The 18,989-nt window shown below is 38.9% G+C and overlaps 1 protein-coding gene across 13 annotated transcripts in view; it reads right to left on the bottom strand.

The window, feature by feature from the left end:
- The window catches only part of ENOX2 (ecto-NOX disulfide-thiol exchanger 2), a 304,031-nt gene that overhangs the window by 20,979 nt on the left and 264,063 nt on the right, over positions 1-18,989 (bottom strand). For all 13 annotated transcript variants that reach the window (XM_082717712.1, XM_082717711.1, XM_082717707.1 and 10 more), the window contains 3 exons: positions 18,619-18,831; positions 16,607-16,713; positions 7,939-8,053 (listed from right to left, as the gene is read on the bottom strand). In XM_082717712.1, coding sequence (XP_082573838.1) covers positions 7,939-8,053; positions 16,607-16,713; positions 18,619-18,831 — 435 coding nt within the window. The remainder of the gene's footprint in view (positions 1-7,938; positions 8,054-16,606; positions 16,714-18,618; positions 18,832-18,989) is intronic.

Genomic DNA, 18,989 nt, shown 5'->3' with positions numbered 1-18,989 from the left:
TAATTGGGATTCCAGAAGAAGAAGAGAGAGGGGAGCAGAAGGTATATTGGAGAGAAATATTGTAGAGAATTTCCCTAATATGTCAAAGGGAACAAGCATCAAAATCCAGGAGGTGCAGAGAATGCCCCCCAAAATCAATAAGAATAGTTCCACACCCCATCATCTAATAGTAAAATATACAAGTCTTAGCGACAAATAGAAAATCCTGAAAGCAGCCCAGGACAAGAAGTATGTAACATACAATGGTAAAAATGTTAGATTGGCAGCAGACTTATCCACAGAGACCTGGCAGGCCAGAAAGAACTGGTATGATATATTCAGAGCATTAATGAGAAAAACATGCAGCCAAGAATACTATATCCAGCTAGGCTATCATTGAAAATAGAAGGAGAGACAGAAAGCTTCCAGGACAAACAAAAACTGAAAGGATTTGCAAACACCAAACCAGCTTTACAGGAAATATTGAAAGGGGTCCTCTAAGCAAAGAGAGAGCCTAAAAGTAGTAGATCAGAAAGGAACAGAGACAATATACAGTAACAATCACCTTACAGGCAATACAATGGCACTAAATTCATATCTCTCAGTAGTTACCCTGAATGTTAATGGGCTAAATGCCCCAATCGAAAGACACAGGGTATCAGAATGGATAAAAAACCAAAAAAAAAACCATCTATATGTTGCCTACAAGAAACTCATTTTAGACCCGAAGACACCTCCAGATTTAAAGTGAGGGGGTGGAAAAGAATTTACCATGCTAACGGACATCAGAAGAAAGCAGGAATGGCAATCCTTATATCAGATCAATTAGATTTTAAGCCAAAGACTATAATAAGAGATGAGGAAGGACACTATATCATACTCAAAGCGTCTGTCCAACAAGAAGATTTAACAATTTTAAATATCTATGCCCTTAATGTGGGAGCAGCCAACTACATAAACCAATTAATAACAAAATCAAAGAAACACATCAACAATAATACAATAATAGTAGGGGACTTTAACACTCCCCTCACTGAAATGGACAGATCATCCAAGCAAAAGATCAACAAGGAAATAGAGGCCTTAAATGACACACTGGACCAGATGGACATCACAGATATAATCTGAACATTCCATCCCAAAGTAACAGAATACACATTCTTCTCTAGTGCACCTCGAACATGCTCCAGAATAGATCATATCCTAGGTCATATATTATGTCTCAACTGGTATCAAAAGATTTGGATCATTCCCTGCATATCTTCAGACCACAATGCTCTGAAGCTAGAACTCAACACAAGAGGAAATTTGGAAAGAGCCTAAATACATGGAGACTAAACAGCATCCTTTTAAAGAATGAATGGGTCAACCAGGAAATTAAAGAATTGAAAAAATTCATGGAAACAAATGATAATGAAAACACAACAGTTCAAAATCTGTGGGACACAGCAAAGGCAGTCCTGAGAGGAAAATATATAGCGGTACAAGACTTTCTCAAGAAACAAGAAAGGTCTCAAGTACACAACCTAACCCTACACCTAAAGGAGTTAGACAAAGAACAGGAAAGAAACCCTAAACCCAGCCGGAGAAGAGAAATCATAAAGATCAGAGCAGAAATCAATGAAACAGAAACCAAAAAAAACAATAGAGCAAATCAATGAAACTAGGAGTTGGTTCTTTGAAAGAATTAATAAGATTGATAAACCCCTGGCCAGACTTATCAAAAAGAAAAGAGAAAGGACCCAAATAAATAAAATCATAAATGAAAGAGGAGAGATCACAACTAACACCAAAGAAATACAAAGAATTATAAGAACATATTATGAGCAACTCTACGCAAACAAATTTGACAATCTGGAAGAAATGGATGCATTCCTAGAGACATATAAACAACCACAACTGAACCAGGAAGAAATAGAAAACCTGAACAGATAAGGAGACTGAAAACAGTCATCAAAAATCTCCAAATAAACAAAAGCCCAGGGCCAGACGGCTTCCCGGGGGAATTCTACCAAACATTTAAAGAAGAACTAATTCCTATTCTCCTGAAATGGTTCCAAAAAGTAGAAATGGAAGGAAAACTTCCAAACTCATTTTACGAGGCCAGCATCACCTTGATCCCAAAACCAGACAAGGATCCCACCAAAAAAGTGACCTCAGCCGCAGCAACGTCTTCCTAGGAACATCGCCAAAGGCAAGGGAAGCACGACAAAAATGAACTATTGGGATTTCATCAAGATCAAATCTTTTGCATAGCAAAGGAAACAGTTAACAAAACCAAAAGAGAACTGACAGAATGGGAGAAGATATTTGCAAATGACATATCAGATAAAGGACTAGTGTCCAAAATCTATAAAGAACTTATCAAACTCAACACCCAAAGAACAAATAATTCAATTAAGAAATGGGCAGAAGAAATGAACAGACATTTCTGCAAAGATGACATCCAGATGGCCAACAGACACATGAAAAAGTGCTCCACATCACTCGGCATCAGGGAAATACAAATCAAAACCACAATGAGATATCACTTCATACCAGTCAGAATGGCTAAAACTGACAAGTCAGGAAATGACAGATGCTGGCGAGGATGTGGAGAAAGGGGAACCCTCCGACAGCATTGGTGGGAATGCAAGCTGGTGCAACCACTCTGGAAAACAGCATAGAGGTTCCTCAAAATGTTGAAAATAGAACTACCCTATGACCCAGCAATTGCACTACTGGATATTTACCCTAAAGATACAAATGTAGTGAGCCAAAGGGGCACATGCACCCGAATGTTTATAGCAGCAATGTCCACATTAGCCAAACTATGGAAAGAACCTAGATGTCCATCAACAGATGAATGGATAAAGAAGATGTGGTATATATACACAATGGAATACTATGCAGCCATCAAAAGAAATGAAATCTTGCCATTTGCGATGACGTGGATGGAACTAGAGGGTATCATGCTTAGCGAATTAAGTCAATCGTAGAAAGACAACTATCATATGATCTCCCTGATATGAGGAAGTGGAGATGCAACATGGGGGGGTTAAGGGGGTAGGAGAATAATAAATGAAACAAGATGGGATTGGGAGGAAGACAAACCAGAAGTGACTCAATCTCACAAAACAAACTGAGGGTTGCTGGGGGGAGGGGCGTTGGGAGAAGGGGGGTAGGGTTATGGACACTGGGAAGAGTATGTGCTATGGTGAGTGCTGTGAAGAGTGTAAACCTGGCGATTCACAGACCTGTACCCCTGGGGATAAAAATATATGTTTATAAAAAATTAAAAGTTAAAAAAATAAAAAAATAAAGAGACTTATTTATTTGTTTGTTTGTTTATTTAGAGAGGGGGTGGGGAGATAGTCAGTGAATCCTCAAGCAGACTCCCCACTGAGTGCACAGCCTGATGCAGGGCTCTATCCCAGGATCCAGAGATCATGACCTGAGAGTCCAATGCTTAACCAACTGAGCCATCCAGGTGCACCTAGACTGTTCGAACTGCTCTGCGAACTCCTTTTCTTTCCTCCTCCCTTACTGTGGGTAGCCACCAAAGTTTCTGTATTTAGCCCTTTGCTCTTCTTTCTCTCACTTGTTTTTCACAATCATTTATCATATGCTCCAAGCTTCAGCCAACACCTCCGTACTGCCATCTTCTATTCCTTCTATGTTCTTGAACCCTGATTTGAATATAAATCTTTTATATCTATTTCCCAACTATCTACTATCGGAAACTGATCTCATATTCTACAAACCAATCCCATGTACTAGCCCATTTCTGTCAGTGGTACTAGTATATGTTTAAGTTGTAACGCCCCCCTCCCAAAAAGACCCTTTATGTTGAAGCCCTCAGAATGTGACCTTATTTGGAAAAAGGACATTAACCGAGGTAATCAAGTTAAAATGAAGTCATTCGAGTGGGTTTATGGACTTATACAACTGGTGTACATACAGAAAGGAGATATTTAGACACAGAGATATGCAAACAGGGAGAATGTTATGTAAACATGAAGGCAGAGATCAGGATGATGCATCTACAAGCCAAGGAGTGTCAAAGATTGCCAACAAACTATCAGAAGCCAGGAGAGAGGCATGGAACAGATTCTCTCTCACAGCCCTGAAGAGGAGTGCACCCTGATGACACCTTAATCTCAGGCTTCTGGCTTCCAGAACTGTAAGACAATAAACTTCTATTGTTTATTGTTTACTCAGTTTGTGGTACTTTGTTGCAGTAGCCCTAAAGAACTAATATGACCTCTGACCCTCCAGTCTCCCAGGCTAGGAAACCTAGCCTCAACTCAAATTCTTGCCTTTCCTTCATCATCTATATCCAATCTGGCGCCACAGACTTTAGTTATTCTTCTGAAGTGATTCCTAGCATCTTTAATCTTATATTTTCTGTTATATCCTTTTCTTTTACTATTTTATCTGAGTTCCCATTACCTTCACTCTAGTCTCGGGCTTCATCATTTTATATCTAAATTCCTATAAAGGTCTCTGGAAGGTTTCTCTTTTTCCAAAATTTATTTCCTAAATAAATTTATTTCCTTTTATCACACTAGTGCCATGATTAAGACATGCTTATAGTGCCATGTTGTCTGTTGTGCTAAATGTAACCTTGGCATTCATGGTTCCTCATAATCTGGACCTATCTTATCCCCTCAATCTTTTATCCCCCTATACCCATCATCTTTATTTCCCTCTCTGAGCCCTGTTCCTTCTCCTTTCCTGCCTCCATAACAAGAAACTTTCTTACTCTCCTCTTCTCATCCAAACCTGTTCCTCTTTCAAGATACCAATCAATTTTCACGGAATGCCAATTATTCTGGCCACACTAGTATCTCTTGGCCTTGCTGCATTCTAATCAGTACCTTACAGGTTAGAACCAAGTGGTATTTCTTACATTTTATGTAAATTTGCACTTACTGCACCTCTATTTCCACAACCTTATAAGATGTAGTTCTTGTTAATTAATTGATCAAGCTCTGAAAGAGGGAATAATGAGAGGTGAGGGAGGGAAGGAAGGAGAGTGGAAACCAAAGTAAGTGAAAACTTTGGCTAGAACAATGAAGGAGAATGAGTCTCAGGCAATGTTTTCCAAATGTGCTCCCTGAACCACCAGCATCTAAATTGTTTAGGATGCCTAATAAAATGCAAATTCCTGAATTTCATTATGGATCTATTTAATCAAACCCTGCACCCCAGAAAATCTGATTATTTTGTAGGTAACCCAATGCTGCTTATATATATCAGATCTGAGAACCAGTAGTCTAAGTGGAGAAGGCAGACAGTAGATGTTGAAAGGAACAGCTGTTCTTAGGTTTACTGTACTTTCCATCATGGCTAACAACAGAATGATTTTACACTATCATGATTTGCTTTGATGTGATTCCCCCTCTTCAACACATTGCTTTGAGCACAGCAGTTCTTTCTTCCACAGCAAGAAGGTTTCCAGTAGTACATCACAAATATGGGCTGGGTAATACAGAATCCCTTGAAGAATAGAAATTTTTTTACCAAGTTACCAAGGAAAGGTAATTGAGGCTAGCTGTGACTGTTGCTTTCTTTAGGAAGTAAAATTTAACCAGACACATGCTCTAGGCTCCTGGAATTCAAGTTTGGTAGCATGGAGAGAGAAAAAAAAAAACAAAACTCTGAGATCTAATGCTTAAGCTTTTAATTGGAACCAAGTGAAACTAAAACATGCAGCTGATTTAGATAAAACCTAAGGACCCACTTACTGGCTCACACTGAGCAGGATTTCTGCAGTTGACTACTACAAAAGCAAGATAACAAAATTAGATACGATCGAAGGGAAGAAAAATGCACAAAAGTCCTTGAATTAAAATGAATTGAAACCTTCTGGGAGAAAAGCTATTTGGTAAGCTCCATTAAGTCTATTGTAGATAGCTTTATTTGACAAAGCAGCATCCTGGCATGTGGAACAGGAAAGAAAATAGCTATACGATGATCTGTCAGGGAGTTTCCAGTCTCTAAACGAATAAGATTCTGTGCAGTAGCCAATACAGCTTTTAACTCAAAAGAAATACAGAAGCAAAATGCAATTATATAACACTAGTAAGTGCATTTAATCTGAATCTCCCACACACCCTCCTTCCCTCAATAACTCCTTAAATTCAGCAATTTATCAAGTAAATATTCAAACTTATGGTCACGTTCATTTCAGGGGAACATTGGATTAACACTGTATACAACACTGCAGATACTGAGATGGAGATAGTTCTATAAGTCAAAGATTAGTCAGCTATGAAACATCTTGGCTAAGCACTTAACTAATTTGAATAACTCAATTATTATGAAATTTTGTTTTTTTAGCTTTAAGTTTATAGTATGCATTTGCAGTAATTAGTTCACTATTCTGAAAATATTATCTACTGATTACAAAGGATTTATTCAATATATATGGAGGTTCAGATGTTTGGGGATCTAAGATATGGTAGAAGTAGAGGAAATTCAGATGTAACAGCTACAAATGCCTTTTTAAAAGTCTGATTTGGTAGTGCCTTTCCTTAAGAATTTCTGTTCATGGAGTAAAGATTCTAGGGCCACTCAAGTGGCTATAGAGCTGCTGACTTCAATATGCAAGTACTGAAACCAAGAAATTCTGATTTGCATTATAGTCAATTGGTTCTCTGTAGGTCTCTGTCTTTGTCTCTGTCTCTGTCTCTCTCTCACACACACACCAAACAGTAGGGACAGTTTGCTAAGATATCTCCAATGCCTAGCACTGTGTTTGGCATGCAATAGTTATTAAATGAATGAGTTTGTTTAGCCATCCCAACATTCCTGTTAGATTGTATAATGTACTTCTTACAAGGATGGGACCTGAGCTCAGTGGGACAGAAGTCCCTCTGGTGTCAAAAGGAACACAGCTGGGACTAGAAATCAGGTCCTCTAACTTTAGGTCCAGTGCTTTGTCCATTGTACGTTACTGACTCCTAAGACTGTCTAGAATGGCTTACCTGAAAATACTGGACTTTTGGCTGATATTTTAATCTCCCTTCTGGTAATTCTCTCCCTGGTTTGTTGTGAAATTGTAAGGCAAAGTAGTGTCATATTGTTCAGCAGGTTTGCCTTATGAGTTCCACTGGGGACCCACAGTCTCGTGGCCTGTCTTATGGTGAGGTCCTGACTACACTAAAAACAAAACCCTTTACCCAAACATCTGTCTGTAGACTCCTGTTTGGTTCCTAATAAACCCCTTAGTAACCACAATAAAAGGCAGCAGATAGGTAGATTGTCATATATTATAGCCATTTCCCCTTAGTTGGTAGAGTGTCTTTTAATTTTGTGATTCTTTAAAGAAAAATATTTAATTTATATGAAGATAAATTTATCAAAAGTATCTTTTATGATTTCTATCTTTGGAGACCTTCATCCCAAATTATATAACCAACTCCTATATTTTCCACAATTTATTTTGCTAAGTTTTTTAAAAATTTAAATATTAAATCCATCTGTTACAAATACTGGTGTAATATGGAGCCCCATATCGGGCTCCCTGCCCAGCGGGGGAGCCTGCTTTCCCCCCTCTCTGTCTGCCTCTCTGCCTAATTGTAAGGTGTAAGGTATATATATGATGTAGAGATCTAAATACTTTTTAAAATGTTTGGCTAGTTGTCTATTTATGTGTAAGCTCTCTTACAATTTCTACTACAGAACATATTATTAATAAATCCAAATCAAGCACTGCCTAAATGTCTAGCCTTCCTAAGAGAAGACAGTCCACTTTTAATTTGGGACTGTAATGGAAGATGGGAGTGAATAAAAAGATCCTTAGCCACAGGGTTGATATTCAACCACTGTGTACTTCTATGGCTTTACCAATTGTTTCTAGCTGGTTCCAGGCTGATGGTTTTGTGCCCATACCTTACTGGATGTTAGAAGTTTTAAAATACCATCCCTGCAAGTAGATGCTAATTAAATGAAACAAAGCAGAATGATCTTTACCTGATTCCTCAGTTTCTTTTTTTTCTGTGGTTTCTTCGATTTCCTCATCGGACATCTCCATTTCTTCTTCTCGTCTGATTCCCATTAATTCATCATTATGTATGTTGCGAATTTCCTAACGTTAAAAGTTGTTCTTTGTTAGTGGGGAAGCTTTGAAAATATTGAAGAAATGAACAGAGTTAAGGATAAGATGAAGCAGGGTTTTTTGACATATGAAAAAACTTCAGAGTACTCCTAAGGCAAGAACAAAGGGACACGCTGGGGCTGAAACTGTCTTGAAAGACAAAGCAGACTTTGTACATTCTGTCTTCCGTAAGGCATTCTTTCCATATCCAGAGCTCTGGCAGTTGATGATTCTTATATCCCTCCTATATTAGAAAGTACTGTTGGTCATGAAAGGCCTCTCACCTCTTAAGTGGATTTCTGGACTTCCCTTGAAGAGTTCTACCATTTTCACCTTCCCATATCAAATTCTTTAATTTTGCATCTCCAGGGGCACCTGGGTGGCTCAGTGAGTTAAGCCTCTGCCTTCAGCTCGGATCATGATCTCAGGGTCCTGGGATTGAGCCCCATATCGGGCTTCCTGCCCAGCGGGGGAGCCTGCTTTCCCCCCTCTCTGTCTGCCTCTCTGCCTAATTGTAATCCCTCCCTATGTCAATTAAATATACTTAAAAAATTTTTTGCATCTCCACCCTCTTCCCTCTCTACTTACAGACTTACTCAACAGAACTCTTTTTTTTTTTTAAAGATTTCATTTATTTATCTGACAGACAGAGGTCACAAGTAGGCAGAGAGGCAGGCAGAGAGAGAGGAGGAAGCAGGCTCCCCGCTGAGCAGAGAGCCCGATGCAGGGCTAGATCCCAGGTCCCTGGAATCATGACCTGCCGAAGGCAGAGGCTTTAACCCACTGAGCCACCCAGGCGCCCCACTCAACAGAACTCTTAATCTAACTTTTGCAGGTTTAGAAGTTAACATCAAAAATGAGCTGTCACGAGTGAACTTCTATCAGATGAACTTTTCCAGAGATAATTACTATACTCTGAACAAGACACAAAATCAAACCAAGCCAAACCCCTAACTACTTGATGGCACTGGGGAGCGAACAAAAGCAGGCATATCCTAAAGAATGGCTGACACCTGGAAGAAGGATGTGGGTCTCTCAGTTTTTTAGGAGCCTTTTAGTCTGACAGCAGACAACAGTTAGCAGCTCACAGAGTGGCCACATTTTTAACAGGAAACCCTGTTTTTATGTCTTAAAGAAATCAAGAAGATAGCCACAGGAAAGTGAGGAAGGGATCCCAGAAAGGAGACAGCCAAAGAGAGAGAGAGATCCAAATTCTGCCTGTAATAGCTGCTCAAATTTCTGCATAACCCTTGAACTATGGAAGCACAGGACAGATTCCAAACAAAACAGCTAAGTCTAAAAAAACTGAACCTAGATTTGAGCTGCCAAGAGAGATAATTTCCAGCTTAAATTCGATTAAGTAAATTGACCATTAAAACAAAAGAAACTGAAGTCAATCTTCTTTGGAAGAACATAACAGAATATAACCAGAGCCTTAAAAGAAAAATATTCAAAAAATGCAGGCAAAGCCCCGAATTACTCGATTTACGAACAACTAAGATGAGATGACCCACCTTCAAGAGAAAAGATTATCAACAGAAATAAAACTTGAAATGAACCAGATATGGGAGTTAGCAGACAAGGAGTTAAAGCAGCTATTAAAATTATCTCAGTGATGGAAAGGAAACATGCTCATAATGAATGAAAAGATAGGCAATCTTGGCAGAGAAACAGAAACTAAAAAAGAACCAACTGAAAATTCTAAAACTGAAAATATAATATCCAAAATAAAAATAACTGGCTGAGCCGAACTTTACAATAGAGATGGCAGAACAAAGAGAGAACTTAAAGAGAGAACAATACAAATTTATCCAATCTGAAGAACAGAGAAACTAACTGGAATCACAGAGTGGAGAGATGAAATGATTCAAGATACCTGAAGAAAAAATAGTTGAAGATGTCTCAACTTTGATGAAAGACATTAACCTCTATATTTGAAGAGCTCAGGGAACCCCAATCAGAAGATGTATGAAAAAGGTAGGTCTAAGAACATCATAGTGAAATTGCTACAAACTAAAACATTAAGAGAAACTCTAATTTTTTAGTTAGCTACACTCATTGTGATAATCATCTCACAATCCATGTAGGTCAAATCATAATGCTGTGTATCTTAAACTAATACAGTACTACATGTCAGTTCTACTCTCAGTATAACTGGAAGAATAGAGGAACTCTTAAAAGCATCCAGAAGAAAAAAAAAAAGACATATTATATACAAGGAGACAATCTGAATACTTTGATTTCTTTCAGAAACAATATAGGCCAGAAGTCAGGAGAACATTATCTTTAAAGTGCAGGAAGAAATAAAAATATCTCTTTATTGAGAATTCTATATGCAGAGAAAAATTCTTTGGAAGAATGAAGATGAATTAAATCTATTTTCAGACAATGTAAATGCAAGAATTTGTCATCCAAAGATTTACACTATAAGAAATGTGAAAGAAAGTTCCTTAGGCTGGAGGGAAATGCTACCAGCTATAAACACAGATCTTCACGTAGGCATGAAGAACTTTTTGGAAATGATGGAGATCACACTGGAAAAGTCACTTTTAAAAAAGTCAGCATGAGGGGCGCCTGGGTGGCTCAGTGGGTTAAAAAAGTCAGCATGAAAACTGCATTTTAGAGCACTTTGCAATCATTTAGAGGCCACTTGATGCCTGTCAGAGGCTTCTCAGCACTGAGCTGAGAATTCCCTGCCTATGTTAGCCCCAGTTGGGCCATAATACAGGAAATGTCCAATACTGTCTGGTGAAAACTGCCTCCATTTAGGGGGATTATAAATATTTCAAATGGATTTCTTAATAATTAATGCTATAGTTAATCAGTATCTCAACTAATATTCTCCTTTCTTATGCCTTTTACTGGGAAAAATGATAATTTCTATATCAAGATAAGTTTTCACTACAGATATAGTCCCTTTTAAAAACACAAGGTTTCAGTATTTTCACAGGTAGTTAAGAGGTAATAGAAAAACTGAAATAATAGAAAATAGAACTACTAACATAGCATCTCTCATGTGCTACAGGGGCATTATTTAAAATAGAAGAAAACAGTGACTTGCTTGAGAAAAATGAACTTTAAAGGGCTGTGTCAAGAGAGAGATTTGCTATGTCTTATTCAAACTCATTGCATAGAGAAGAAAGGAACTGCTCATTTTTAAGAATTCATTCTGTCTCAGGAGTCTGGGTTTCAGTTATCTTCAAAGAACAGTTACTGGCAAGGTGATTATAATGAGGTTTGACACTGGCAAATTCGAATATTGTACAACTTGTGGCATCAGGAAAAGTTGTGGCTCTCCTAGTTGCCTAACAAAAATGTAGCCTGTCATAGGGTGTAAGCAGAGACTGATTCTCAATTCACAAACATGTCATCTGACTCTGGGAAAGTTACTGTGCTTCTCAGCAGAGTAAACTGTGTTCCTTCTAGGGAAATGTCCCCGGGCAAGAAGATCTAGCTGAGAGATGAGACATGCCCGGTAGCTGCTCAGCCCTACAAAACATCTTTCTGCTTCCAGTTGGGCAAGAAAGCATAATTTCTTCTGAGAAGTATAAAAAGTTCAATAACTAAGTAATACAGCTTATCTAGAGGTCTCTCATGTCTTCAAAAAAATCTCCAGAAACAGAAAGACCTATGGGTAAATTTTACCTCAATGCCTGAAAATACCTCAGGAACAAGAGTTACCAATTCCTTTAGCTGATACTGAAATGAGGGTAAGAAAAACTAAGGGGACCTTGTTCTCCATTGTTCAGTCAGGCATACAAAGAGGCGGAGCTTAGAGACTGCCAACTAACCATCAGGCAGTACCCCTTAGCTACAAAGAAACTAAGCCCTGTATTGTTACTCTCTTATAAGTATCCAATAGAAAGACACATGAATAGGATAAAGGCAAAGAGAACATCAGAGGTTACAGGGTATCGCAGCAAGGCAAACTCATGAGGAGCATTTAGCAAATGACAGTACCCCTAAGTAAAGCAAGTATGTTTTTAATTCTATGAAAGCCTTACCTTTAAAGCACTTGATATCTAAGATACCTATTTCTGTCTCTCTGGTTGGGTCAAGAAAGCTCTATTTTGGGAAGCAAACCCTAACAAATACCTTCAGAGTGAAGGACTAAAAGGTAAATCCTTAGGGTAATTTCCCTAAGGAAGATACTCTACCTAGCTGGGGCACAGGTACAGGAGGGGGACTCTGAGCCACTGAAGTGCAGGCAGCAAGGGAACTAGCTGTCTCCCAGATCTGCCCCCTTTTCTAGCCTGACATTTGGATCTAGGGCTGAAACCAAAAGAGTGGCAATGGCAGGCATAAACTTTTTCTGGAAGTTTTCATTTATAAATCTCCACCTGAAATTGACTGGGCCATGTCACTGAGAGACTGTATTGAAAAAGGAAAGATAGCACTCCTCAAGTTTCTATTCCATTCTCCTGACCACAGTTAACCTATGATATTTTTCATTTGAACAGTAAACTGTTAGTGATTTCTATAAATGCATCATGATGACTTTGAGTCTGTTTTAATGATAACTTTTTCTGATACTTAGAAATTCACAAACTGCTCCACAATGGAGGGGAAAGAACTTTAACACAGAATTAAACTGAAATCGGAGACAGAGGGAAATGCACAGAAAGAATCACCTTTGTACCAGCTGACACTTAAAATTTATGATAAAGTAATCAAATTGCAATCATTGTACATTAAGTATCTACTTCTATAGTTCCACAAAAAGTTATGTGAACTTAAATTCATCTTACTCACCTGTTATGATAGTAACAAGGTTATCAGTAAAGCAAAGTTCCTTTTTAATTGTGTAACAAAACTGTACTTACCTAGACTTTCAACATTAACAAGATACTTGGTGAGGAAGGGTCAGATGAAGGAATGGAAAAGGAATAGACAGCTTCTAGACTTTCGTAGAAATCTGAATCTGAGCTATCATTCAGTACAATGAAGCAAAGCACAAACGCAAGTTCCTAATGCCCATTGTATGATATACATGGAAATAAAAATTAGGTTGATTCAAAGTGTGTTAATAGGTGTTCCGATGCCTGAGAGCTAGCAGCTAGTATTAGAACACATGGGTCCTAAAACAAGGGTATGCGGGATAACTTGAACAATCTGTCTGCAAACAGTTCTTCAGAGTTTGAAATGGCAGACTTAGAAATCTAGAAAGTTATTTTAGCAATCATGGTATCTCACTTTACAAGAATGCTAGCAATTGTCAAGTCCCCTTTCCTCTGGCCTGATGGTATAAAATCTCATAGTGGGGAGGGTGCAAGTGGGTCTGTTCTAGTGCCTACTGCTACGGCTCTAGTTTCTATATATCATCCAAGGTTTAGTGTCTAATCTAGGCCAGCCTCTCAGTGAGAGAAACACAAGGTTTTAAACAGTTCTACAGAAAAAGAGTTTCTACCGTAGAGAGAGCTGTCAGTAAAGTAATTGTAGATACGAATTTTTAGTAAAGAGAGGAACTTTAGCTTTCTCTTATTACCCTTTTCGGTTATATCAGTAGGAGCCTCACACACATATAAATCAGAAAAGTAAACCAATGAAAGACTTATTAGCAAACTAGTATGTTCAGCATATGTTACTGAGGTGGAGGTGAGAGCCTGAGCTCCCTGAAGGTGGGACTTTCCCTTTTTAACAACCCCACTCTCAGCAGAGTAAGACACTGTTGGCTGCTGGTAGGATGACAATAAGACAAGGAACAGGTGCTTTGTGACAGGAGGAGGGTACTGGCTAGGTCATTCTCAAAGGCAACTGGCGAAAAAGGCTCAATGTCAGAAACTTTCACCTTAATGAAACCTCTGGCTTAGGAATTGTAGCTTTGAACCACAGGCCAAGAAAAAGCCGGCCTAGTTGGTTTAAGCCACTGCGATGCTCTGGTTCTCAGTGGGGTGCTCAGAGATAGCCCCAATTTAAGAGGATGGCAGTCACTTTCTAGAGTTTCCTATTGTCAAGTTAAAGTACGCAGAGGTTAAAAAAAAAGCCATGATTTAAAGAGGTACCCATGTAAAGTAGAAGAGGTCTTTTTTAGGTTTGGGAAATGCAATGCCAGAGGAAGGTCATGAGCTATGTTCCACTTTCAGTAGTTTTACTTATCAAGGTTGAGGTATTCAAGGTAGGTCTTAATTTAGTCCAATCCAATAGGCAGGAAGCATTTTTCTGGGTTTCTACAAAGTCTACAAAATACATTATGAAACACGTAGCTCTTAACAATGATGCTAGCCATGTGCTTTATCCTCATCACTCTGTCAAGGAAGCACTGCCACAGTATTAGGTGATAAGAGTGGATAGCTCTCCTCTACAGGCCAGAGAAATGTCCAGCTTATAGGCTATCTTTGCTGAGAAGATAATTAAACTCAAGTATGTACCCACCAGAGAGGCAGGCTTGATAGAACTATACTTCTCTACAGAGAGCCTTGATAAATAATATTCATGGAAATATTTTATTGCAAAGTCATTTATAGAAGGGCTGTGGTCTGGACAAGTCAGTGCTCAAACCAGAGGTTTCCTTCCTCCTATGAAAAGACATTTTTATACTGACAGGGCTTTCCACTGGGCGGGAGGGGGGCAGTTCAGACAGCTTTTCCCCACCCTGAGAATGGATACATGTGTATATATATTGAAGAAAAGTAGAGACTTAAAACTGCTTTTCTACAATTATAAGACATATTGAGCATTCTCCCTCAAACTTTATTCTTCTGAACTGCTCAGACTAAAGAGTGGATATTTTCAATTTAGGGTATTAAACTCCACTCCCCACCCTTGATCACTTTCTTTATCTTTCTAGCTCCCTGAAGGCAAAGACCATCTCATCCTGAATTGCCTGTCATAATGCCTCAGACAGAGAATGTGCTTCAATTAACTTTTGAATTGAAATGTTGAATTTTGTTTGTTGAGGCTCAACAAAGTCAGGTAGCACTAGGATTCTGAAATCATCTTGTGCTACTATAAGACAACAGCTCCCTGTTTTGTTCCTAATTCTCTTTTTAAAAATAATTTAAAATATCATGAGCTTTGTATTATTCTATTTATCCATTGGGCTGATGTCTTCAGGGAGTTTTCTTCAGTGACTCCCAGGTCCCTCTGCTGAGCCAGAACTGATGGCTCAGAAGCTATCAGTTTATGAACATGGTTTGGCTTATTTTCCTCTAAATGCTCTTCACAGTTTTCAAATTGTTGCCACACAAACTATGCCATGTATTCTCATGAAGGACAGAAAGAATAGATTGCTATTTTCATTTTATAGGTTAGGAAATTGAGGTCCACAAAGATTAAATGACTCACTCAAGAGCCCAAGACAGTTTACATCAACACTCCGAAAAGAATTTCTAGTTTTGAAGTGATCACTTACTAACTGTATAATCTGAATACATCCCTTAACATTTCTGTGTCTCAGTTTCTTCACGTGTAAACCATGGCTATTATATCTATCCCTATGGAGTTAAGAATGATAAACTGAAATATTACTATTTGTCATTTATATAGCATTTACATTTTTTAAACTCTACATATCTCTTTTCTCATTTAATCCCACACGACTGGTTTCATTATATCTCCAATTTACAGGTGAAGAAATAGAGACCGAAAATGTCTGACTAAGTTGGTCAAAGTCACAGAGCTGCAATGTGTCACAGCTGTGATCTAGATTCTCTGACTCCAGATCCAGTGCTCTTTCCACTACACCACATCTACTGGAAGTTCACGTAAGTTAGACAATGTGAAAGTGCTTTATAAAATGTAAATGCCTTACAAATGCTACATAAATGTTAAGGAATATGACAACCTGCTACCATACTAGCAAAGAGGACTCAGAAGCAAAGTTGAAAAAGTTGCTGCACACTCAGATCAAAAGTGTCAGGGGCCGGGTAAGGCAGCTGCCCACGGGAACAGAAGAACTTGAAGTATAGGTAACACCATTCCAAAGGCAGATCAGCGAAAACAAACCGCCCATCTTGGTTTTAAATCTTGGACTCAGGATAGCAACCTAATCACATCAGACAGATTCTGTGCTAAAAGTCACCAGAGCACAAGTACAGAGCTAGGTGTCAACCTTAATCTGAAATCAGAGTCCTCTGTTACCTTTAAAGCTGCCACCTATAAAGATGGCTGAGTGGATTTGATCAAAGAGGCTCAGAAATTTCAACACTCCAATGTAACAGCAGTGTGGACTTTCAGGATGCTCTAATAAATGTAAGACAGCCCTAATATTTCTAACTCTAGACACACGGGTCAGTAATTATCATTGTACTCAAGACTAGCTAGCTTGGAGAAGTAAACTTACAATTATCACAGCTACATTTTCACTACTCAGGTTTTCATCTAGCAGAATGCATTCAAGACAACACATGCACATTTATTACCCTTTTGGCAGCACATGGTCTGGTCACAGTGACAGGCTATAGAACACATCTTAGTGTTTCATTAGAGCCTTGTTGTGACCATGGGAGCTTGGCACTATTTAACTCTGACTAAACTCCAAATCAATAACTTGTTAAAGAAAGAAACTGTCCCCCTGAGGGGCTACCAGAGTAAAAAGTTACCAACCTCAGCTTGTTTGCACCAAACGCTGATATTTTTACGCTGGGCTTTTGTGAAATGGTCCCATGCCTTCTGTTTGGAGGCGGAATGGTACACAGCTACTATCTGCTCAACTGCAGTGTCAGATCAGCAGTTGAATCAGGTCGGAGTATCATCCAGGGTTGGCGAAAGAGAGGAGAAAAGAAGTAAGAGAAGCATCAGGCTTGTTACATCTCTCGTATGACACCAGTAGGCTACGGTTGTGCTCAGAAAATGTTACATGCGTTGGGGTACCATGATCTTAAAGAAGACTCAAAGGCAGAGATACCAATATACAGAATGAAGAAAGGGAACTCCAGAAGGTTTGGGGTGAAATGGTGACTAAATTTTTAATACAGGCAGTCTGTCCTTATCCAGGCAGGTGAGGCAAGAGTTGTGGTGAATGTGACCTAGTACTAATGCGATTTAGTACTAACAACCCAGCACCGCATGGCAGCGAGTGGCGAACTTGTACCAGCTCCTTCGGACCATAGGCTTCTTTTATAAACAAAAAGAGCTTGCATATCTGACTTCAACAGAATCCATCCTATTGTTATCCTGAGGTATACTGAACCAGAAGCATCAAATCGGAACCCAAGATGAACGGAATCTATCTTAAGTCTGTGTAGATGGGCTTGTTGACTGGAGAAATAGAAGTTTTATGGAAGAATACTGTGCAAGCGCAGTCCTAAAGCATATTTTTCACAGTCTCTTTAAAAATGTCAAATGGAAAAATGTGTACAAATACGCTGGTGCTTTTACCTAACTAGCTCAAGAGAAGGGAAACTTAGACAAGACTTTCTGGGGGAGAGAAACAGAAGGATAAGAGCCTCTTCCTGGTGGATAGTCACACTAAGAAAATCCAGAGGTGTTACTTTTTTTCTTTATAGCCCTGATTGTAACTTGTCTGTGAATGATTTAGGGATTTATAGTCCCATGATGCTTGCTGCTCTTTTTTTCTATTTGTTCTGAAGTCCTAAAAACATATGCTTTCTCTGCCTGGATTCTATGCCCATATATATTTTCAAAATGAAAATGGAAAGTGAAAGAACTCTTCCTGAATCCTAATTATGTGTGAATCAAGTGTGGGAAGTCATATATGGGAAGAGTGGGCCTTAATTGTTTAAAAGCCAAATCATAAAACTATACTCTTATTTTTAAGGTGAATATAGTTCCTTACTCAAAAAAAAGTAAGAGTGCATAGTTGTATAATATGTTGAACTAAAAATATCAGTTGAGAATTTTTCTAATCTGTCTCATTTAAGAGTTCTTGTAATGGTTTGTAGTAGTTCTTCTCCTTCTCCTTCTTTTTTTTTTTTGTGCAAAAAGGTGGTTTTATTCAAGTACAGGGACAGGACTCATGGGCAGAAAGAGCTGCCAGGAGTAGTACTTCTTTTTGAAAATGGCCATTTTGATGACTTCCCAACCCACCCAGTGTCTATAACATCCAGACAAAAAAAAAAAAAAAAAAAAAAAAGAAGAAGAAGAAGAAGAAGAAGAAAGCAAAGTGAAAACAACAGGTAGAAGTAGCAAATTTGGCTTCTATTCAATCACCCTGGGAAACATAATTATACTTTCACTAAAATGTAGTATCTGAGAAAACATAATATGATAATGATGCAAATCTGAAGCACAGAGTTTATAAATGCTGATGCTGTAATCTAACTTTAGCAAATACCAAACTTTCCACTAAGGCCTGAGGCTGCATATAACTTACTTTGAAAACAAGCAAAAGTAAAAGCACAGGACCATGTTCGGTGCTGCTGTTTCTAAGATGAAGGAGATATAACAGAAAAAAAATGAATACAGGAGGTGCCACAATGTATCCCATTAAACTGGAGCTTGGGCATTTGGCAATCTAAGGAGAGCACGAGGCAGTGAAGAAGGGGTCCTTGGCCCTCGATACAGGATGGCTTTGTAGGCCTGGTTCCCTCGTGGGGAATGTGGAGTCTAAGTGAAGCACCCTCTCATCCTTCCACAGAACTCTGACTTCTACTCACACTGAATGAGAATTCCAGAAAGGGCCTGCTTGAACTTCTCCTTTGCTTCTTCCATGTCTTTCTCATGGGCAGCTTTCTCATTCACCAGGCGGCGAACGTGGCTGTTGGCCGACTGGATCATCGAGTAGAAGTTGTTGGCGCTGCGACGGTTCACCTCTCCCCGTTCAATCCAGGTGAGCAAGGTCTGCACAGCTTCTGAGAATTTGGAATCATCTGAAAAAAGAGGATTTTTTAAATCATCAAAAGTAGCCATGGCTCTATCTACCCAATAGGCTGGCAAGGAGACCACTGTGGCTCATTGGAAGAGGTTGTTAAATGAACTGTGGAGGATGAGGAGGTGTGCGTGTACCCACAGGCAGCAGGTAGCCAGG

This window comes from Mustela nivalis (genome assembly GCF_964662115.1).
Source record: "Mustela nivalis genome assembly, chromosome: X".
Classification (NCBI taxonomy): Eukaryota; Metazoa; Chordata; class Mammalia; order Carnivora; family Mustelidae; genus Mustela; species Mustela nivalis.
Note: the sequence above shows the minus strand (reverse complement) of the source record. Positions and strands in the feature narration are given on the sequence as shown.